This window comes from Siniperca chuatsi, linkage group LG21, assembly GCF_020085105.1.
Source record: "Siniperca chuatsi isolate FFG_IHB_CAS linkage group LG21, ASM2008510v1, whole genome shotgun sequence".
NCBI lineage: Eukaryota > Metazoa > Chordata > Actinopteri > Centrarchiformes > Sinipercidae > Siniperca > Siniperca chuatsi.
In genome coordinates this window covers 16,107,775-16,132,391 of record NC_058062.1, presented here as the reverse complement: position 1 = coordinate 16,132,391, position 24,617 = coordinate 16,107,775, and the positions used below count along the sequence as shown (strand labels likewise).

The following is a 24,617-nucleotide window of genomic DNA, read 5'->3' as shown; positions in this document are numbered from 1 at the left end:
ATCAGTGGTACTCAAATGTCTGTGTGTTGTATCATTTTGAATGACTTGACCTGAGGACATGAATCATGTGAGACAGTGCAGGGTCTGTCAGCCCAGTGAGGATGAGAAAAGACAGAGTTTTTGCTTCAAAATCCCAGAAAATGTTTCTTACTGCAGGATCAGTTGTTCGTCCATCTTTAATCACAGTCTCACAAGCACAAGAATACACAGCAGCTCCTTCAGGCTTCCTGCTGTTCATCTTGAGATCTACTTCCTGTCTGCTGAGATGAACTGACACTGACAGATGGAGCTGCAGTCACTGCTGATGGTAAACACCTTATAGTCCAACTGTACTGTTCAAAATGTGCTGAATCACGTTGACACATGACTTTTGTTTAGAAAAGGTTCAACTATCACAACATGCAGTGGACATGAGCAGCAGGAGTGTTCAGCTTTAGTTCAGTCCAGGGTTCGAGTGTCAGTCAGTTCAGATCAATGAGAACACCAGATCTGAGAGTCTCCTTTTAGTGACAGAGGAGAGAGAAACTTGACACTGACTGCCCTCTAGTGATTTTATAAAAGAAACTGCAACATTATTTTTCACTCTCATATTATGACTCACTTTAGATTCCACATCATTTACAGACATTATTGTGTCTTAATTTGTAGAAATGTTTAATATTTGTAGTAGTTTAATTTCAGCAACCACATTGTTGTGCTGTCTTTGGCCCTTTTATGAACAAATTATCTTTTATAGTTTTTTTTATGTGTTTAATGTTTAGTAATATTTCTCAGGAACAGTTTTCAGGACTTTGTATAATCCATTATTTAAAAAAGTGACATGTAATTTAAAAATAAAGAATATAAAACAATCAATAAGTATAGAAAATTAATACAAAACAAAACTTCATGCTTGGGCTCTACCAGCCTGAACAATGAGTGCTGTAGGATTTTGTACAGCTGCTCAACCAACTCCAGTCACTGTGGCTCTCGAGCACAATAATAAACAGCAGAATCTTCAGTCTTCAGACTGTTCATCTGCAGATACAGCTGCTGTCTGCTGTTGTCTCTGGAGATGGTAAACCGGCCTTGGACTGACTGAGAGTAGGCTTTGCTGCTACCACTACCATCATCAATCCAGGCAACCCACTCCAGTCCTTTTCCAGGAGCCTGTCTGACCCAGTGCATATCGTAGCTGCTGAATGTGAATCCAGAGGCTGTACAGGTCAATCTGTGAGATTCTCCAGGCCTTTTAACCACTGGTTCAGATTCTGTCAGAGTCTGACCATCAACACCTGTCAAGAGGATAAAAAAACATCAAGTGAAATAAGCTGGAGACAAAAATAAAAGCTACGTAAAATTAAGATCAGTGAAGATCTTCACCTGCCCAGCAGAGAGTTAAAAGCAGCAGTCCTGTCCTATAGTCCATCATGTTAAACTGTGTGTCCACTGTTCTCTGTCGTATATATATTTATCATATAAGAACACACAGTTTCCAATTTATCAAATTTAATAATTTAAGTATTCTTAAGTGAAGTTCTTACGTAGATGAGCAGATCTGAATAGCAATGTTCAGTTTGACTAACTTAAGATAGCGCTTTCAGTCAACTTCTTAACCTAAGTTGACACAACACATGAACCTTTAGTTGAGTAAACTCCAAAAGGCTGTTCAGCTGGTTGCTTTTTAAGTTTTCTAAACTTTTCTTTTATTACAGTGATGGAGTAAAATTGACCCCAAAGTACACCAATGCTTACAAAATGTGTACAGGATATTGAAAACATATCATCATGTTAATATAGTGTTTGGCCAGTCGCCCCATTAAATTAGGAAACGTCATTCAATTTTAACCAATTTTTTATTTTTTTTGTCAGTCATTTATTTAGAGACATTAAACATTGAATGGGGAGATAATAGGAGGGCTAGAGGAAAACAACAGCTCAGGAACCGAAACCTGTGTGACAAAATGCAAAAATTACATCAGAGTCAAGTGTCAGTCAGTTCAGATCAATGAGAACACCAGATCTGAGAGTCTCCTTTTAGTAACAGAGGAGAGAGAAACTTGACACTGACTGCCCTCTAGTGATTTTATAACAGAAACTGCAACATTAGTTTTCACTCTCATATTATGACTCACTTTAGATTCCACATCATTGACAGACATTATTGTGTCTTAATTTGTAGAAATGTTTAGTATTTGTAGTAGTTTAATTTTAGCAACCAGATTGTTGTGCTGTCTTTGGCTCTTTTATGAACAAGTGATCTTTATTGTGTTTTTTTATTAGTTTAATGTAATAATAAATAATAATCAGTAAGTTAAGTAATAAATCTTAGGGACAGATTTCAGGATTTTGTATAATGCATCATTCAAAAAATATATGTAATGTAAAATATAGAATATAGAAAAACGTGTCTATATAAAATAAAATAAATAATATGAAAAAGATACTTCATTCTTGGGCTCTACCAGCCTGAACAATGAGTTCTGTAGGATTTTGTACAGCTGCTCAACCAACTCCAGTCACTGTGTGTCTCGAGCACAATAATAAACAGCAGAATCTTCAGTCTTCAGACTGTTCATCTGCAGATACAGCTGCTGTCTGCTGTTGTCTCTGGAGATGGTAAATCGGCCTTGGACTGACTGAGAGTAGGATTTGCCGCTACCATCACCATAGATAAGTGCAATCCACTCCAGTCCTTTTCCAGGAGCCTGTCTGACCCAGTGCATATCGTAGCTGCTGAATGTGAATCCAGAGGCTGTACAGGTCAGTCTGTGAGATTCTCCAGGCCTTTTAACCACTGGTTCAGATTCTGTCAGAGTCAGACCATCAACACCTGTCAAGAGGATAAAAACATGAAGTCAAAAAAGCTGGTGATGAAAATGAAATTAAAATTAAATAAGATCAGTGAAGATCTTCACCTGCCCAGCAGAGAGTTAAAAGCAGCAGTCCTGTCCTCTAGTCCATCATGTTAAACTGTGTGTCCACTGTTCTCTGTCGTCCTCTCTGCAGTCAGATAAGTAGAGGTGGAAGACATCTGAGTTTTGCATTGACTCCTCCTCACAGGGAGAAGAGAACTGGGTTAGACTTGTATCCTCTTTTCAGTCCCTCTGCTAAATGTTTTTTTTTTCATACTTTCTCCCTAAATGACTGTAGTTTGTTGTATCATTAAGTATCATCTTACTGTATCTCTTACAAAATTTCTCTGACATGCTTTAATTTCATTTTCATAAAATGTCTATGAGTATTAACACCACAGACACGTCCAACTTTTCTTTACATAAAAATTCTTATCTTAGTTCAGAAATCTGACACATTCACATCCAAGGTTTATTCAAATTAGTTCAAATATGTATGCATGTTGGTATCATGGTTTCTCATTGCTCCTGTAAGCATATTGAGCAGCAGATGAGCTAAATAATCTACAGTTTTCCTCTGATCACCAATATGCACTGGAAATTTTGAAAATCGCTTCATTGTCATCTCATCATGTTACACCATCCACCAATGTTTTGAATTTATATTTGATTGTGGACATTTCACCTTTCTAATGAGCTTCTGATGCAGCCAAGTTCACCCTGTGATCAAATGTTTTTCAGGTTGTTTCTCTTTTCAAACTGAATTTTTATAATTAATGGTTTGTGAATGTGACATGGGTAATTTAGTATTAAATAATTGCTGTTTGAAGAAACCCTATCTATTACTGTGAGTAATGTAATATCATAAAGACAATAAATATTTACTTGTGAGATTAAAAATATGTACATGTTCAAAGTAAATAGAAAACCTAGATGTCATTAAGATCACATTGCTGTTTGTTATCTGTGGAGGTGTTTGTGCAGCTGCTCCACTGTCTTCAGTCAGTGTGTATCTCGAGCACAGAAGGAAACAGCAGAATCTTCTGCTGTCAGGCTCTTGACCTCGAGGTACTGAGTGCTGCTGGACACATCTTCAGTCATGATGAAACGGCTTTGAAAGGAGCTGGCATAGCTAGCAGAGTTTGTGCCTGTGTTCATCCTCCCAATCCACTCCAGAGCTCTCCCTGGCCTCTGTCGTATCCAGTGAATATAGCAGCTTGTCATGCTATAACCAGATGTGATACATGACATCTTCACCGTGTCTCCAGGTCTTTTCACCTCAGAGGGAGACTGGTTCAGTTTGATTTCACTCCAACCTCCTGTAAGCAAAGAAATTGTGATCATTATCCAACAAACTTGTAAATCACAGGTTGGACATTTACAAAAGGGAAGTTTGCATCTCCCTGTATATGTTTATTTGTTCATACCATTTAAGAGATAGAGCTACTGTTCAAATTGTCTTTGTCATGTTAATTTCCACCCCACTGCATGGAAAAGGAAAAAGAAATGTTTCCCCCATGTTCTCTTGCATCCCAATACACAAAAATGAATAAATCAAAAATGTGTCATATTGTTCTTATAATTCCTGTAGTGGAGGTCAAATGAGATCAACATGGATAAAATAAAATACTCAACTCTTCCAATTCAGTTCAATTCAGTTGGGCTTTGTTGGCATGGGGAACAGATGTTAACATTGCCAAAGCAAAATAAAAACATACATTAACAGAAGATTGTGATATTAAAATATATACAGATAAGTAAGATGGGATAATAATAATAATAATAAATTGTAGACTTGCAGTTAAAATACAAATACAAAAAGTGAAAACTGAACACTGCAACATTATTTATGTTTTATGAGAGAGAGAGAGAGAGAGAGAGAGAGAGAGAGAGAGAGAGAGAGAGAGAGAGTGTGTGTGTGTGTGTGTGTGTGTGTGTGTGTGTGTGTGTGTGTGTGTGTGTGTGTGTAGGTCATTCACTGTCCCTCAGGTTGTGGCATGTAGATACATATTGGGCAGATCATTTTTAATTTTGAGAGGTCCTTTATTGAATTTGAAATCTGAGATTACAGAGTTGAACTTGTTAAAGTAAACGTTCCTTATTTCATTGAATGCTGTACATTGTAGAGGAAGTGCATCTTTGTCTCAGCCTCATCTTCCTCTGTCTCTCAGTGACAAAAAATGTCCTCCACCATTCAGTGAATTCCATAAACATTCATCGACATGATCAGCTCATCAGAGAGTAATGTCTTCATTAATGTTCACATGTGTGTGGTTGAGTCACATGGTTGCTGGGTATTTGTGCAGGTCTGTTGGTGGTTTGTATCACTGTGGGCTGACGTACACAGTAATACACAGCTGTGTCCTCAGGCTGCAGATTCTGTCCTTTTAGAGACACTGTTCGGTCAGAGAATAACCAGAGACCTGACAGGTGATGGTCAAAGACTGTCCAGGCTGCACAACCATTCGTCAAAGCTTTCATTCCATATTAAATATTAATTAACTAAACAGAAAAAACTAAACAAAACTGGAATTTATATTTTAATAGTTAATTAATGATGGGCATCTCATAACCCACTCAGATTCCTGCAATTAAAGAAAATGTCAATCAGGTACAGTAACATTTTCTAATGTTTTTCTCAAATTCCAATCATTCAATGAATCATTTCCTTGTAGTGAGGGAAAGTCAAACTTCTCAAAGGCTCTTTGGCTTCCAGTCAAACACATTTAAAAACTCAATGACTTCTCTGTCAGGGAGTAACTGGCCACACATACTCCACTGAAATACTTTTACAAACGTGTGTGTGGTAAAGGAACTTGTTCTACAGAGCATTATTTTAGTAAAAGTCTCCTCCTCCTCACCGATGTAAAATCCAGTCCATGGGTTTTCCTTCACGCTGTCTGATCCAACCTGTTGCATAGCTGTTATCAGTCAGAGAATAACCAGAGACCTGACAGGTGACGGTCAAAGACTCTCCAGGCTGCACAACCATTGAGTCTGGCTGGATGAGATCAATACTGTTCACACCAGTGGAAACAGAAATCAACATTATCTCCATCATTCATCTGACTATTCAGTGTTTCTAATGTGTTTATTAGTGTGAATCCACTGAAAGCTCCTCACAGGATCCAGCTGCCAGCAGCAGTATCAGAGCTACAGAGAACATGGTTGATGTTGAAGCTGAACTGATGTGAGCTCTTCTGTCCTCTCACTGACACACACACACACAAACACACTTCCTTCCTTATATGTGACCTTTATTTTTTTTTTTTATTTAAAGTTGACGGTGTAAACAGTGTGTCTCCTCACATGACCAGACTGGAGAAATCAATTATTTAAAGAACATATTTTTATGAAAGTGCTTATATGGACTTAAATGTCACCATGGTTAATTTAGCAAACTGGTAGCACTGCTATTATATGATTTACTGTAAGATTATGTCTCAAAACTCATAAAGTTGGTGTAGGTTAATGTAGAGAAACTGAATATTGTATGATACAGAGCTTTTTAAAGCAAAGTTTTCACTGTAGTTTAATTAATGTTGTAATCACAGTAAGGGTTTCTTCTTATAAATGCAGGAGTTGCTGTGAGTCATGATAAACTGTCCCAACACACTGACAAATACATTTTTATTGATTAAGTGTTTTTCATTGATAATTGGCCATCAATCAATGGGAAATGTGTTTTCAAAGCCCTGCCATGCTTCAGTGCTTCTCATACAGAGATCATTGTTGGAAGCAAGGCGTTGTTGTTATTGCAGCATCACTTATTCATTCAGCTTTCATCACAATGTCTCACAAGCACAAGAATAAACAGCAGCTCCTTCAGTTTTCCAGCTGTTTGTCTTAAAATCTATTAGAGATGGTGAGATGGTGAACTCCAACTAAATGAACACATGGAGCTGCAGTCACTGCTGATCCAGCACTTAAAATGTTCTGTTAGTGTTGTGGTGCAGCGAGCTCACAAAGGGTGTGAGTATAAAACTCTGGTTCAGTCCAGGGTTCGAGTGTCAGTCAGTTCAGATCAATGAGAACACCAGATCTGAGAGTCTCCTTTTAGTGACAGAGGAGAGAGAAACTTGATACTGACTGCCCTCTAGTGATTTTATAAAAGAAACTGCAACATTATTTTTCACTCTCATATTCTGACTCACATTCCACCTCATTTACAGACATTATTGTGTATTAATTTGTAGAAATGTTTAGTATTTGCAGTATTTTAATTTCAGCAAGCAGACTGTTGTGCTGTCTTTGGTCCTTTTATGAACAAATGATCTTAATTGCGTTTTTTATGTGTTTAATGTTTAATAATATTTCTCAGGAAAAGTTTTCAGGACGTTAATGCATAATTTATTTTAAATAAATGTAATATAAAATATTGAATATATAACAATAAATAAAAATATAAATATGAAAAATAGAATAAAGTATATAATATGAAAACAAAGAGAATATACTGCACGTCTGGGCTCTACCAGCCTGAGCAATTAGTCCTGTAGGATTTTGTACAGCTGCTCAACCAACTCCAGTCACTGTGAGTCTCGAGCACAATAATAAACAGCAGAATCTTCAGTCTTCAGACTGTTCATCTGCAGATACAGCTGCTGTCTGCTGTTGTCTCTGGAGATGGTAAACCGGCCTTGAACTGACTGAGAGTAGGAGATGTAGCTACCACCACCACTACTGATATAAGCGATCCACTCCAGTCCTTTTCCAGGAGCCTGTCTGACCCAGGCCATCCAGTGGTTACTGAATGTGAATCCAGAGGCTGTACAGGTCAATCTGTGAGATTCTCCAGGCCTTTTAACCACTGGTTCAGATTCTGTCAGAGTCTGACCATCAACACCTGTCAAGAGGATAAAAAACATCACGTGAAATTAGCTGGCGAAAAAAATAAAATTAAAATAAAATCAAGATCAGTGAAGATCTTCACCTGCCCAGCAGAGAGTTAAAAGCAGCAGTCCTGTCCTATACTCCATCATGTTAAACTGTGTGTCCACTGTTCTCTGTCGTCCTCTCTGCAGTCAGATAAGTAGAGGTGGAAGACATCTGAGTTTTGCATTGACTCCTCCTCACAGGGAGGAGAGACCTGGACTGGACTTTGCTCTCAGTTATTATCTTGTTAATTAACAAATACCTAATTACATTATTATTTAAAATGTGTATTAATGTTTGCATCATAATAATAATTGTTATTGTTAAAAGTCAAGTATTTTCATTAAGGCTATGAGATGGTGCTATACATCTATTAACAGCCAATTAGTCTCAAAGAATCATGTCCGATACACGTTCACATGTTAAACTTAATAAGTGAGACTACTGACACAGTGTTAAGCTTACTGAAAAAAAAAAGGTGAAATGCAACTTAGTTTGGAATCAAGGCTCAATCACTACCTGTAAACATTTTGGGCAGCAGAGCACAGGGAGGGATCCTGTGCTTCAAGCAGCTCCTTTGTTCTAAGCTTTTAAGCTGCTCTCCATTGGACAGTTCACTTTTAGAAACTATATACAACTTTATGACTACATGCAAACTCAGTTTGCATCATGATTTCAGCCAGCTGGTCAATAGCCTGAGACGATAAATTAACTCTTGAGCCTACTGTAGTTTTACCAGACTGTATTTCAATTCATGCAGACTTGAACTAATGTGGTGTTATGTGAACATTACTCTCTGCCTATATGACAGCATTGCTTTTAACACATACAGTGCTAAATATATATATATATATATATATATATATATATATATATATATATATATATATATATATATATATATATATATATATATATATACACGTTTATAGCTTGGTAGTTAAAGTAAACCATACCATTTCCACAAATTCGATTTAAAGGTACTGTAGTCTGGTCTCCTCGAGGAGAAAAGAGAGAAAAGAGGATGCAGTTATATTATATGGGGACAGGCAGATGTTTGCTGTGTCACTGTCAAAGAGCAAAAACCACAAATAATAAAAACAAATACCTTGAATTACTAGTTAATTTATGTACATCTCTGTCCCTAATGCAATAGAATACAATAGTCTTGCAATGGATCCTACTTTTGGGAAGCTGTTAATGACTGGTGTAGATCTAGGTGGATAACTTAAACTTCCACATGTGTTTCGCCCTTCCAGCTGAAGATCCTCACTGGCAGATGAAAAGACTGATTTTCTTAATATTGCCATCATTTCCTAATGTGTCATAGTTACTCTCTGCAGATCTGCCTACAGGACTGTGAGATTGTTGAACAGCACATTTTGGTCACTTGAGGTCCAGTATTTATACTCTGTGCAGGTTCCCATTGTACCTGTACAGGGTACTGCACTGGAACAAGCCTCTTAATATAAAAGGAACATTTCTAGTCTACTTTGTCCCAGTCGGTTAATACTGAATGTCCCACTGCCAGATCTGCTACAGCAGTGTTTAGGCTAGTGAAAGCTACGTTTACTAATCAAGAAATTAACTGACTGCAGATGTAACTGCACAATGTCATCCTGAAAGTCAGAACCAAAAGAATGACTGAGTTCTTCATCCAGACCGCCTTCTTCATTTTCAATAAATAATCAAACCATTGTCTTGTTGATCAGTTTTCTGCTTGTAAATGTGGAATTTGCCATTCAATATTGAAAGCCAATAGGTCGTGGATGACTTATAAATATATATCTGTAAGGTGTGTAGATCAAAGGACTTTGTACACAAGATCAGAGTTTTGCATTGACTCCTCCTCCTCAAAGAGAAACACACCACATCTCTGTAAAACAACTGTTTAGATAATAATCTAATATTATCATTAAAATTAGAATTAGAATTCTTTAAGTTCTAGTTGTTTTAGTGCCAACTTCCCTCCCTGTATCACTGTCCTTCCTCTGCAGCTCAGCAAGGATGAACCACCCCGAGCCTGTTGATTAATGAATTTATCTTTTCTGATTAACTTTTCAACTTAATGGTTCAAGCATCAGTTAGTTAAGAATGAGATGAGAAAAACAAGACTTTAACTGCCCTCTAAAGGTTTAAAGTGGACCTTCAACATGTTTAGTTAAATACAATGTTAATAAACTGTTTTCCAATCATTACCAATATTTTACAGTGTTAACATTAACTTTTTTTTAACATCATGCAAATCTCTTCACTAAAACGGCTTTTTCTAATAGCATTTATGAGTTATTCTGTAATATAAAATGTAAAGTTTGTCTCGGCTCAGTTGATCCATATTCACTGGTAGACCAGCACTTTTACATTGTGTAATTTTGTAGTATAACCTATTCATTTCTGTTTTTTAAAGTTTTTACTGTATATATATAATAGTCTATCACATATCTATGGTTTTTACTGGCAAGAAAATGGCAACCGATTTGATTATGGAATTTGTTTTCTCAGCTAGTTCAGAGAGCAGGAGCATGCAATGGTTTTGAAAAGCAGTCTGAGGCGATCACACGTCTATACCAGGCCTACATACTTTTGAACACTAAGTATCATTAACACGTATTTGTAGTATGTTACCATTATGTTAACCACTAGAATAAAAATTTGTGATGTGACACATACTGAGAGAGACAAAGGAAGAAAACTATTGGAGTAAATTATGTCAGCATTTATTCTTACCATGTCCACTTAAACTACTTTGTTAATTGCTGTTGTTTGTGCAGAGTGAAAACACTAATACCTGCCTGGAAAACAGCTCTGCTTCATGTTGGAGTGTGTTAGAACAGAAAATATTCATTACCAAGGCAACAATGTATCTTAATTGAATTGCTTAATGTTGATTACTAGTTTCATGATGCACCCTAAAATGTGCCCATATTTATATCAACAGAAAGTATTGACTCTTTCCAGTACTGTGAAAATGTGCTGCTTTTAAACACAGTGGTAGTGGAGATTAGATATTAAAACTGAGGGTTCCCAGTTGGTAGGTGGTAAATAGAGGAAGTAGTTTTTGTATGACTCTCCTATTATTGTCTCTCACTGTGTGTCTTCTGGCACAGTAATACACTGCTGTGTCCTCGGTCTTCAGACTGTTCATCTGTAAATAGAGATTACTGCTGGAGTCATCCCTGGAGATGATGAATCTACCCTGGACTGACTGGGAGTAATAGATAGGAGTACTAGATGTGCCAATATAAGCAATCCACTCCAGTTCCTTTCCAGGAGCCTGTCTGACCCAGGCCATAGCAGAGCTGCTGAATGTGAATCCAGAGGCTGTACAGGTCAATCTGTGAGATTCTCCAGGCCTTTTAACCACTGGTTCAGATTCTGTCAGAGTCTGACCATCAACACCTGTCAAGAGGGTAAAAAAACATCAAGTGAAATAAGTCGGTGACACAAATAAAAGCTATGTAAAATCGAGATCAGTGAAGATCTTCACCTGCCCAGCAGAGCAGTCCTGACCTATAGTCCATCATGTTAAACTGTGTGTCCACTGTTCTCCGTCGTCCTCTCTGCAGTCAGATAAGTAGAGGTGGAAGACATCTGAGTTTTGCATTGACTCCTCCTCACAGGGAGGAGAGACCTGGATTGGACTTGAATCTCACTTGTTTGGTGAAACTAGAATGAATCTGACCAGGAAGGGTCCATCTAAGTTTGTAAATTTAAAAATGTTCTCACGTGTTTTAAATTGAGTAACTTGGTTATCATCATTACCATTTATTACATTTTATCAATGTTTATTTACACCTCTATATCAGTGTTGCACACAGATACCACCATCATCTGTTTTTATCTCATTTTCATGATTCTGCACTTTATTAATGTGTAAAGTCTGAAAGGTATTCTGTACATGAAAGGTGTGAACACATACACAACTTGTAAAGGATAACTTTAATGTGATATAGTTGGTGTTGGTCCAGTAAAGATGAGCCTTGTAGGATTTTGTACAGCTGCTCAACCAGCTCCAGTCACTGTGGCTCTCGAGCACAATAATAACCAAGTGTTCATAAGTCAAACTATTTTCAGGACATCGGGGGAAAGAAAATCCAAGTAGAAATAAAAGTGAAGAAGACATCTGAACATTAATTAAGCTTTAAAAATAATTTCAGGAAAAACATGTAACCCCACACCAATGCCATGAATACCCATGTTTTTCAGTCAATACAAAGAAATGCCATTATGTATTTTTTATTTTTTGTTAGATGAAGAGCTTTTTAAAATGCAGTTGTGAGCTGAAATAATGTTGTCATTAATTCACAGGAGTATTGTGAGTCAGACAGAAAAGACCCTTTTTGAAAAATGCCTCCACTGTATATTTAATATTATCATTAATGAGCCATGTTACATTCTTTTTACTTTTTCATTGCTAAATATGTCTGTTTCTCTCTTAAACAGTGAGCTGGTCTTGAAATCATTAGTGGTCTGAGAGCTCCTCCTCTGGTGGCTTCATGTTACTAGAGGATTTTGTACAGCTGCACAACCAACTCCTGTCACTGTGGCTCTCGAGCACAATAATAAACAGCAGAATCTTCAGTCTTCAGACTGTTCATCTGCAGATACAGCTGCTGTCTGCTGTTGTCTCTGGAGATGGTAAACCGGCCTCGAATTGACTGAGAGTAGTATTTGCTGCTACTGCCACTGCTGATATAAGCAATCCACTCCAGTCCTTTTCCAGGAGCCTGTCCAATCCAAGCATTGTCATAATTACCACCGGACGCTGAATATGTGCAGGTCAGTCTGTGAGATTCTCCAGGCCTTTTAACCACTGGTTCAGACTCGGTCAGTGTTTGACCCTCAGTACCTACAGACATTTAAACAGCTCATTAGTTTCTGTAATGCAGCCATATTGTCTTTTACCAAGAGGTTTGTCATAAAAACAGTTATTGTTCTTACCTGCCCAGTTAATAGACAGGAGGAGAAAAGCAACCAAATAATCCGGTCTGATCACTGTAAAAGCCAGTTGTCTCTGTCCACTCGGCAGTGTGTATGTCAGTGTATGGTGTTGACGAAAGCCAGATTGGAACTTTTCAAAGGTATTATTACGTTTTTCGAGAATCTTCGAAATAAAAGGCAGTTTGGAGATTGGGCAATAGTTATCCAGGAGGGTGGGATCAAGCCCAGGTATTTTTAGGACTGGCTGGACACAAGCAGTTTTAAAGTAATCTGGGATGCAGCCAGTAGACAGCGAGCTGTTAAAAATAATTTGTAAAAGGGGTGCAATACAATCCATAACTTCCAATAAAAACCTAGTTGGGATTTTGTCCAGAGGGCTGGAGGACACTCTCATAAGAGACATGATGTCTGCGAGTTCAGGCAGCGTAACAACAGAAAAATTGCTCAAAGAATCCCTGAGCGGGTGATCCACATCTAAAAAGGCAGGATTGGGGGTGATATCAGATCTTATTAACGCAATCTTTCCAGCAAAGTGCAAAAGAAACTTTTCACAATCAGCATCACACTCAGCAGGGGCACAAGGAGAGGCTGGGTTAACTAACTGATCCACAGTCTTAAATAGGAATCTGGGGTTGTGCTGATGGGCAGAAATAAGTGCAGAGAAATGACATGTTCTTGCATCCTTCACCATCCTATTATAAAGGCGTAATAACTCTTTCATGGCCACAAAGTGGACCTGGAGACCTGATTTCTTCCATCTGCGTTCTGCTCTTCTGCATGTCTTTTTACAGCTTCGAATACTGTCATTTAACCATGGCTGTTTTCTAGTCTTTGAGTTTGGTCTATTTTTCAGAGGAGCAATGAGATCTAAGGTTGAAGAACACAGGTAGTTAAAATAATCAACCAAATCGTTGGTGTTGGAGGGACTGGGAAACACACTGCCAGGAGAATTGAACAGTGTACAGAATTTTATGCCACTATGCTCATTAAGGACGCGTGTGTACTTAGAGCGAGATAAGACAGTACTAGCAGCCTGTAATTCACAGTTAAAAACAATGCATAGGTGATCAGATACAAACATGTCCCTGATTTCCACAGATGGGGTTTTCAGGCCCAGACTAAAGACTAGGTCTAAGGTGTGGCCACGGGAATGAGTTTAACCAGAAACATGTTGTTGAAAGTTAAAAGAGTTAGTGATATTTAAAAAATCAGCAGCAAGGGCATTAGAGGAGTCATCAACATGAATATTAAAATCACCACAAAGAAGAATTCTATCATATTTTAACACAAGACTAGATAAAAACTCAGGGAGTTCCAACAGGAAAAAGCCAACTGGTTTAGGGGGGCGATAAATAATAGCAAATATGAGGGGACCGCCAAGTTTAAACATGAGCACTTCAAAGGAGGAAAAATCATTGCAAGCTATGAGGTTACACTTTAAATGCTTCCTATAGACAGTAACAAGGCCCCCACCTCGACCACAGACCCTAGGGCAACTAAAGCAGTCAAAATCAGGAGGGCACAATTCAGCCAGCTGACTGTGATCACCAGGACTTAACAAGGATTCAGTTAAAAACATAAAATCTAAATCAGTAGAAGAGATAAAAACATTTAAAATAAACATTTTGTTAGAGACAGATCTTACATTGAGAAGAGCCATCTTAAAAAGTCTGTGCTGCTTCAGATTTGAGGTTGAGACTGGAGGTAGGGTTCTGGCCCTGATCTTTATTAAATATTATTATTGCTGTGTCGGCTGTGTCTGTTTCGCATTAAGGACCTATCCGAAATAACCACAGAAATGTTAAAAGTAGCACTAGAGGGATCCGGGCTCCAGATAGCAGCACTATGATCAGTCCACAAGGGGGAGGTAGTGACAGCAGAGGGTGTGTGGCTGTTTATGGTGGGCAGAGAAGAGAAAGAGGAAGAGCGAGGGGAAACAGATGATGGACTATGATTTTCGTGATAGTCGTCGGGAGTGCAGCCAGAAGTCCGGGGAGCTTTTCGAGGATGTCGGGGGTCGTAGCTCCGGGAAAGCAGCGTGTGACCGCATTAGCGAAGCGGATATTCCTCACTATGGAGTCTCCAACGATCAGCGTGGTTGGGGGGATGAGAGGAGGCAGAGTCGATGATCGTGGAGACCGCCGAGTTCCATCAGCCGTCCCTGGGATAGTCGTGGCCGGGGACTGCTGCGGTGAGGGGGCGGCGTCCTCCTTAGCAGAGGTGTTCTCTGCCGTCTCAGGACGAATGAGACCTCCAGAGCTTCTCCTGATCACGGCCTCTTTCAGTAACTTGCGGCGAGAGGAGGAGGAAGACTTGACCGCTGGAAGAAGGGAGCGTCCCTCCAGTGGAGGAAAGTCCTGCGTGTCCAGGATGTCAAACCTGTTGGCCAGGGGGAGGTCCCGATGTGAAGGTGGAGGAGGCTGGCACTTTGCACCATGTCTGTCCTTACAGGCTACAGTCCAGTGCTCCGGTTGACGTGGAGTCGAACTCACCGGAGCCTTCTCACCACCCCCGCCGGCGAGTGTGCATCCACTGGGGCTCGGCACGGATTAGAAATGTCCATTGCTTTGGGCTTCGCACCATGAGGAGCCACGGATCTTCAGGCTTAGCCGAAACGGCTTCATGCTCCGGGCGCCAGTGATGAGGAGCCGAGCCACGGAAGAGTGGGATCATTGTCCAGTGCTGGAGTGGAGCAGTCAGGGGAGCGAGATGGGATGGTCGCAGTCCGGTTGCCGCAGCCAGAGGAGCTGAGGACCGCCAGGTGTTTTGCCTGGACCGAGGCGACCGTGGAGAACTCCAGGATGAGCTTGTCTTTTTCTCTGAGCTCGGCTTCCAGACAGGCGATACTTTTCCTCAGCTTTGAGACGGTAAGGTGACGAGATTCACACTCAGCCATCAGGCTATCATTTAGTCCGTGAGAGTGCTTCAAAGCTTAAAATCCACAGTTAAGTCCAGAAAAGTGCTACAAGCTTAAAATCCTTGGTAAAAGCGACTGGCTAGCCAAGCCGCCGGGCTAACAACAAACCTAGCTAAGCAGTGGAGGCAGTCCCTTAAACCACGTGGAGTTGCAGCCAGCTTAAAATCACTTAAGATCCACACGTCCGATGACTGAAATCTTTTATGAAGTTAAAACATATAGGTAAAGCAATGGCCAGGAAAACAGTGTAGCGTAGAAGATTTGGCTTAAAAACTCGATAAAATGTCAATTTATGAAGGTTTAAGACGAAGCTTCTAGCGACGCTTCTGCCGGGTACACCAACTTTATTGTCATTACACAGGTACAAGTATAAGCCAACGAAATGCACTTTAGGTCTAACCAGAAGTGCAATAAATAAGCGCAGGATATAAAGTATGTGCATAAATGCAGGATAGTGTAATATTATGAAAATATTTTACAAGTGGTACTATGGACATTATATACAGATGGCATTACTATAAACAGAAGTATACTGATGGATATGTACAATAATGAATTGGACTGGGCAGAACAGTAGTGCAATGAATATAAAGTAGTGCAAATTATGGACAGAAATAGTTAACAGTGCAGTAGATGAGTTATTGCAGTATTCAGTACATAGTACTGGAGTGCAAATGATGCAGTATATGTATAAATAAATAGTCCGGTAGTGCAAATGAGCATGTGGTAATGTAGCAAAAAATAATAATAATAATAATAGCAGCATTTAAAGTTAAGGTATATGAGGGGACAGTGGAATCAGCAGGGTGCAGAGTTCATTGGGAGACAGCTCTGGGAAAAAAGCTGTTTCTCAGTGTGCTGGTCATTGTCCGAGGCACCTGCTGGAAGGCAGGGGAGAAAACCATCTCTGGACGGGGTGAGAGGAGTCCTTAAGAATGCTGTGTTTCCTCTGGATGTCCTCAATGGCTGGAAGTGCAAATGAAATCACTTCCTTAAATGTAGCTACAGTACTATCAGATAGACATCTAGTGTTGGAGTTTTTGCCTAATTGTGTGTAGTCCAGTAATAGGAGTTCAAAAGTTATTAAATAATGGTCCGATAATGAAGGATTCTGTGGAAAGACTATTAAATGTTCAGTTTCAATGCCAAATACCAGAAAAAGGTTGAGGGTGTGCTTAAATCAGTGAGTGGCTTCATGTACACTCTGACAAAAGCCAATCGAATCTAATAATGAGATTATCGCAGTACTAAGGCTATCATTTTCAATGTCCACATGAATAAAGTGGTACTCAAATGTTCAGATTCAGTCAGAGTTTGACCATCAACACCTGTCAAGAGGATAAAAACATCAAGTGAAATAAGCTGTTGACACAAATAAAAGTTAGTTGAGTGAAAGATGAGTGAAGAGCTTCACCTGCCCAGCAGAGAGTTAAAAGCAGCAGTCCTGTCTTATAGTCCATCATGTTAAACTGTGTGTCCACTGTTCTCTGTCGTCCTCTCTGCAGTCAGATAAGTAGAGGTGGAAGACATCTGAGTTTTGCATTGACTCCTCCTCACAGTGTGGAACTGGATCTGACTTGGATCTCAGTTACTGTTTGGTGAAACAGGAGAATGAATGTTTACTGTACGTGAGTCATTCCTCCAAGAGTCCCTCTTTCATGTTTCAGTATAATTTGTGCAACATGTTGACAAACACATTATTTAAGTTGGCTGCTTCATTATTAAGCTCAGTCTGCATCATGTAAAGACGTTTAAAATAGTTTATACATTTTTCAAAACCCCTAAATTGAGTGTTTTTAATTACATTTTAATAGAAACAAACAACAAATAACACCTTATCAAATGTTGTCCATCATGTTATACTGTTGATTTTTCTAAGTGAAACCATTTTCAGGAATTCAGGGGAAAGAAAACCCCAATTAGAATAAAAGTGAAGAAAACTGCTGAGAATATTATTTAAGCTTTAAAACAAATTCAGGAAATAAATGTAACCCTCAGTTCATGGATGCCATAAATACCCATGTTTTTCAGTCAGTACAAATAAAGTCAGACACACAAACATATAAACTCTGTTACCTTGCATAACACAAAACTTGCAGTGAAAACTAAAAGGTTTATCAGCCTCTCTGCAGTCAGATTAGTAAAGGTGGAAGACAACTAGGTTTTGCATTGACTCGTCCTCTCATGCAGGACAGTTTGGCCTTTTGTTTGTTGAAAAAGGATAATGTAGGAGTTGTGACACCAGCCAAATCAGTTTGATTCAGGATGAATTTTGAGTTTTGTGTTTAAAGTTTAGCAAAGTATCCTCCAACAAACAACAATTTTCAACATGCTATTTCAACAATAAGGAACTTACAAAAAGTGACGTAAAGAAGGAATTATTAACATGAATAGGAATATGTATACAATATCCCTAAGTATTTTTTCATTAGTGTGACATCACTTGAAAATAAGAATCGCTGTATTGAAGATGTTTTTCTCTACACAGGGAGCGGGTCCCCTTTCACGGAGGTGATTATTATTATTATTATTTCTTGTTTGCCGCTTCGGCTCAAATTCCCGTGAGCTGGAAAGAGCTAGAAACACGAAACTTGGCCCAGTAACTGGAAATGATGGGCATGTGCTTCCACAGAAGCATGAGCCCAATCGGCCACATGGTGGCGCTGTAATTATGGCCCAAAAAGCCAGCCCCCTCACACGGTAAGTCCAAAGGACTTGAAATGTCTCTCACAAGTCCAGCTCAATGTGCTCTACAAAAAAGCCTCTGGACCACTAAATTCCGCTTAACTAGGTTTTCCGCCATTTTGAATTTTTTGAAAAACACATTTTTGACATCTCCTCCTAAACCGTCCGATTGCTACCAAATTTTCGGTGGATTATCATTGGATGAAGCTTATCAAATGTTGTATAAAGCTTGTTGATATCTTATTTACTTTTCATGATATTGACCAATGAACTTCTAAAGGGGCGTGGCTCAGATAAATAGACCAAAGTCAACAACCATTGGGCCAATCATCACAAAACTACAGGATATATTCACATACATACCTGAAACATACCCTGAAAGTTTCATCAAGTCGAACACTAGGGGGCGCTACAAATGCATAAAACTGGGAGTGGGATAACACAAATCAGACTATAAATTATGCATTGTTTGTTTTCTTCATTCTATTTGTGGAAATCCAAAAAAGGGAGATTTCACTGCTTTTGTCATGTCTAGGCCGCATTTGACCGGGTCCAGATCAAAAGCTTTAAACTTCTAACGTCTGTGTTGGCTTGAACCCTGGAATTGCTGCTTATTGCTATATTATTATGCGTGAAAAAGTATGTATTCATTAAAAACAAAAGGAAAAAAATGTGCTTCATTATTGCGCCAATCAGACCAGTAAAGATGAGTCCTGTAGGATTTTGTACAGCTGCTCAACCAACTCCAGTCACTGTGGCTGTCGAGCACAATAATAAACAGCAGAATCTTCAGTCTTCAGTCTGTTCATCTGCAGATACAGCTGCTGTCTGCTGTTGTCTCTGGAGATGGTAAACCAGCCTTGAACTGACTGAGAGTAGTGGATGCTAGCACTGCTATGGCTGATATAAGCAACCCACTCCAGTCCAGGTCAATCTGTGAGATTCTCCAGGCCTTTTAACCACTGGTTCAGATTCTGTCAGAGTCTGACCATCAACACCTGGCAAGAGAATAAAAACATCACGTGAAATTAGCTGGTAACAAAAATAAAATTAAAATAAAATAAAGTTCACTGAAGATCTTCACCTGCCCAGCAGAGAGTTAAAAGCAGCAGTCCTGTCCTATAGTCCATCATGTTAAACTGTGTGTCCACTGTTCTCTGTCGTCCTCTCTGCAGTCAGATAAGTAGAGGTGGAAGACATCTGAGTTTTGCATTGACTCCTCCTCACAGTGTGGAACTGGATCTGACTTGGATCTCAGTTACTGTTTGGTGAAACTGGAGAATGAATGTTTACTGTACATGAGTCATTCCTCCAAGAGTCCCTCTTTCATGTTTCAGTATAATTTGTGCAACAGGTTGACAAACACATTATTTAAGTTGGCTGCCTTATTATTAAGCTCAGTCATTTGAAGACTTTGACAATAGTTTATACATTTTACAATACCCCTAAAGTGAATATACATTAAAAATACATTTTAATAGAAACAAACAACAGGTTACACCTTAACAAATGTTTTTTCATTATGTTTTACTGTTGATTTTCTAACAAAGTGTTCATATGTCATACCATGATCAGGACATCAGGGGAAAGAAAACCCCAAAAGGAATAAAAGTGAAGAAAACTGTTGAGAATATAATTAAGCTTTAAAAACTAATTCAGGAAAATATACGTTACCCCTCAGTACATGTGTGAATACCCAGACCTGGAGTGGATTTGTCCATCATTTCTACCTGCTGTATGCTGGACTTGGACAATTACAATACATAGCCAGTTCAGATTCCAGCCTAATCATTTAATGAAATATGAATTTTAAAAGATTCTCAATTTGAATTGTCTTCAGAGGTTGAATTTTGTGTAGGATTTTAGTTTTTTGAAAGTATACTCTCTTTCTAAAAATAATAAAATCCACATTGTGCTTTAAAAATCCTTCAAAAGTACACGCTACAAGCAACAACATAACTTAAATAAAGTAGCAATTGTTTCTGCAAATACATCCACCATTTTATTAAAGTAATGTGTGGCAGTTTCATCTCATACCTGTCTCTTGCATTTAAAAAAGCTTTGGAAGTTTTTAGCTTTATAAAGTAAATTAGTGTAATAATAAACTTTATTACTGATGAAAGTAAATGTTATTGATGTTGTTATATGGTATTGATTATAAGTCCTTGAAAATTAATGTATGTTTTTTTTTTATATTTATGGCTTTACTGAATTTCCTCACAGATGGAGTAAGTTATGAATTTGACACTGATATAAAAATTACCGTTTGGATAAATAATCTATTTTATATTATTTCCACATCTTAATGATATATATACTGTTTATTCAAATTACTGTTTTTCTCAATGAACTGGTGTTGAAACCATTAGTGGTCTGAGGGCTCCTCCTCTGGTGGCTTCATGTTACAAGTGTTCAGGCACTGAGGGGTTTTTGTTCAGGTCTACTGATGGTTTGTGTTATTGTGGCTCTCTGGCACAGTAATACACAGCAGTGTCTTCAGGCTGCACATTCTGTCCGTTTAGAGTCACTGTGTTGCTGGAAGAGTCTAAGTCGATACTGAACTTGTTCTTTAGTGAATCTTTGTAGTATGTGGTAGAGCCAGCTCCCATTCCAATCCACTCCAGTCCTTTCCCTGCAGGCTGTCTGATCCAAGCTGTCCAGTAGCTGCTAACAGAATAAGAGACCTGACAGGTGATGGTCAGACGTTGACCTGGCTGCACAGTCACAGAGGCTGGCTGTGTCAGCTGTTCACACTTCACACCTGTTAAAAAAAGAAAATGTTTAGTAACAAATGATCAAGTTAAACTGTAAAAGAAGAACTGCTGACTTTGACAAATCCAGAGAGACTCACATCCAGCTGCCAACAGCAGCAGCAGAGCTACAGAAAACATGGTTGATGTTGAAACTGACGTGCTGTGAACTCCACTGACAGCCTGATGGGAAGTTTTTATAGCTGAGTAACAAGGAAGGTCACTGAGTTTGCATAGAATCAAACACATGAAGCATCAATGTTGGTCTAACTGGAGCCAATAGAAGAGTCTGTTGACTGTTATTATATCTGCAGAGTGAAAACATGCCTGGAAATCACCTCTGCTTTACATATGATATTTTAATTTCATTACACACTCAGTTGTAACATTTTGAAAATGTCCCTGCATTTACAGAAATGAAACAACTGTTAACTTTTACTGTCAACTATTAATGCCTAAATGTATTGTAATGACAACAATTCAATTTTGTAACATTATGTAGATGATTGTATAATTGCAAACAACAATAAGGATTATTACTAATCGTAATGTGAATATTAACATGAATCATGGATAATGGAAAACATATTCATTAAAATTAGCATTGCAATAACAATGATGACGTGCACCCATGGAAACAAAAGGAGCAACCACCAAGAATGTTGCTTTCTATAAGCCATGTTTACAGTGTGTTTAGTGTGTTTTCAAATTATTAAAACCCACTTTAAATATGATGTGAGCTGTTTTCCTGAGATAATTTATTTATTGTCATTTATTTATTCATGTATTTGCTTACTTTCTGTACTTATTTATTTGCTGCAAACAGAAATCCAGTGACAACAGCCAGGATCATGTAAATAGTATGAAAACTTAAGTGTGATGCTGCTGGTTTGCAGGTTTGCATAAACTTTTAATGAAAGAAAGAAAAGAAAGAAAGAAAAAGTCATAAAGACTTTTAATGGTTTCAGTGTTTGCAGATGTTTGAAGACACAGATATACAGAGAAACTGCTCAGGAACTGAATCCTGCGTGACAAAATGCAAATAACTTGTCAATAACCTTTAGATGAAAACTATGGTAGTTCCTGCATTTATTAGTTACTTTTTGTAACGATCAACACATTTGACCTTTATCTCTGTGTTGTTGTGTCAGAAATCAAAAACTGTCTTAATCAAATATAATGCAGTGTCGTTTATATTTTGTTGTTTTGGTTTGTTATATTTATGTTATTATGGCCAAAAAAAATAAAAATGTGACAAAAACTAGAAAATTGTAACAAATAAATGAGAGATGTAGCTACATTTTCTTTATATTCAGTTACAGATAACTTTATTACCTGTTTGCATCAAACTGTCTGCATTCTCTCCACATTTTTTCTAGACATTTCTCTGCAGTTGAAACACAACAATAATTATTTGATTAAAATATTAGTATACTTTCTTCAACCACAGCAGTGTCTTCAGGCTGCACATTCTGTCCGTTTAGAGTCACTGTGTTGCTGGAAGAGTCTAAGTCGATACTGAACTTGTTCTTTAGTGATTCTTTGTAGTATGACTCTCCATCAGCTGCACTTCCAATCCACTCCAGTTCTTTCCCTGCAGGCTGTCTGATCCAAGCTGTGTAGTAGTCACTCACAGAATAAGAGACCTGACAGGTGATGGTCAGACGTTGACCTGGCTGCACAGTCACAGAGGCTGGCTGTGTCAGCCGTTCACACTTCACACCTGTGGAGGAAAACATGTTGAATATTGAATCAGTGTAATAATGTTGAACAGTGAGTGTGCTGTGATCATACTGTCAGTGTCTCTGCCTCAGTGAGACTCACAGGATCCAGCAGCAGCAGCAGAGCTACAGAGAACAAGGTTGGTATTGAAGGTGATCTGATGGGAGCTTCTCTTCTTGCTGTCACTGAGAGCATGATATCAAGTCTTTATAGCAGACTGTGAGGAAGTTCACTGTGCATAGAGAAGGACACTGACAGGCTATAAAAGAAGGATGGACTGTCCTTCCACAAGTAATCTCTGAATTTTATTATTATATTGTATTTATATTGTATTATAGTTTTTATAATTACTCTAATCTGGTGATACATGAATTACTTTGCTAAAGATAGCAAACTTTCCTTTACTGACTTTCCAGTCAGGCATTCAGGGTTACCATCTATAATTTGTGTAATTAACTCCATCTTACTTGTCTCAGTCCTGCCGTCTTTACTGCAGGTTCTTTTAACTAAGTCTCTAATAAAATAAGAGACCTGGCAGGTGATGGCTGGAATCTGAACTTGATCGACTGTCAGGGATGATGTTAAATCAGCTTTTTATATTTTACACCTGTGGAAAGCAAAGGGTTACATTAGGGTCAGTGATACTGGAATTATACTCACAGCAACCAGTCCGAAACCGTCAAACAAAAGCTTTTTTAAGATTAAATGGATAAGGCATGAAATGGTCTTGGTCTTCCTTAATTAAGCGTGCCCTAAAAGCATAGATTTAACTGTTTTCTCCCTCCTGGATGAGGTCTTTATATCTTTAACACCTGTTTTTTTCATTCATTATGTGTTTAATTTGTGTCGTTTTTGCAAATTCTTTCAGCAACTATAATGTCTTTTCATAGTTGAAATAGGCTACAACAGAAAATGCTTCACACCGGCCTTACAAAATAACAGAAATATTATTAACAAGTAAATTGTGGTAGAAAAGCACACGTTGGTAAAAAAAAAAAAAAAAAAAAAAAAAATTATAAAAAGAGGAAGTCAGGAACCACAACCTCAGCTGGTGCTTTCACAATGATTTAGATTTCAGATCTCTTGCTGCCCTCTGTTGGTGAAAAATAAGTTGTTTGAGGTTTTTGTAAAGCTTCTCTACTTACAATAAATAGTGTGTGTTTCTAGCACAGTAATACACAGCAGAGTCTTCTGGCTTTAGGTTGGAGAGTCTCAGATACACCATGCTGTTGCTATTATCCCTGGTGATTTCTATACGCCCTTGCACACTGCTTGCATATCTTGTGTTACTTGCATCATAGCAAATAAGCCCCATCCACTCCAGTGCTTTTCCTGCAGGCTGTCTGATCCAGTGCATTCCATACTGACTAAAATCAAATCCAGTTCCCCTGCAGGAAAGACTGAGGGCTTCGTGAGGCTTTTTCAACACTGAAGTGGAGGGAATGGATTCCAGAGCCTGGCCAACAAGAATAAAAGCCAAAACATTGCATTTTTTGATCGGTATTGCAGCATGAAGCAACTTACGGGGCAGACAGAGCGCTGTCAGCAGAACAGACAGTTTGTGCATCATCTTGAGACTAAAGATGTGCACTCAGCTGCTTCACACTGAGCAAGGCAGAAGTATACCCTCTGAAAACTCTGGATTTGCATTGGGATTTTGCAAGGGAGGGGCTAACATATTTGTATAATACATTTTATATATTTCATATACATATCCAAGATAAATGTCACATGGAATTCCATGTGTTTTTACAGCATCAGTTAACATGGTCTCACTTGCTACAATTCTACGTGCTTTTGATTTTCAACTGCTAAAATTATTCACTTATATTAAGTCCTGAAAATTCTGTCCGTCCATGCAATTAAATTTATGTCTGTCTATGCCTCTTTTTT

The 24,617-nt window shown here is 38.5% G+C and overlaps 4 gene segments (V, D, J or C); all 4 read right to left on the bottom strand.

Annotated features, from left to right (window-relative positions):
* Positions 1-834: 834 nt before the first annotated feature.
* LOC122868499 lies at positions 835-1,430 on the bottom strand. The segment is given in 2 exon segments: positions 835-1,274; positions 1,363-1,430. Coding segments are annotated over 2 exon segments (366 nt in total).
* A 3,398-nt stretch (positions 1,431-4,828) lies between these two features.
* On the bottom strand, positions 4,829-6,034 carry LOC122869515. The segment is given in 4 exon segments: positions 4,829-5,287; positions 5,412-5,419; positions 5,696-5,861; positions 5,958-6,034. Coding segments are annotated over 4 exon segments (417 nt in total).
* A 1,277-nt stretch (positions 6,035-7,311) lies between these two features.
* On the bottom strand, positions 7,312-7,826 carry LOC122868500. The segment is given in 2 exon segments: positions 7,312-7,680; positions 7,768-7,826. Coding segments are annotated over 2 exon segments (366 nt in total).
* Positions 7,827-20,562: 12,736 nt separating this feature from the next.
* LOC122868493 lies at positions 20,563-21,336 on the bottom strand. The segment is given in 2 exon segments: positions 20,563-21,013; positions 21,104-21,336. Coding segments are annotated over 2 exon segments (453 nt in total).
* Positions 21,337-24,617: the final 3,281 nt, after the last annotated feature.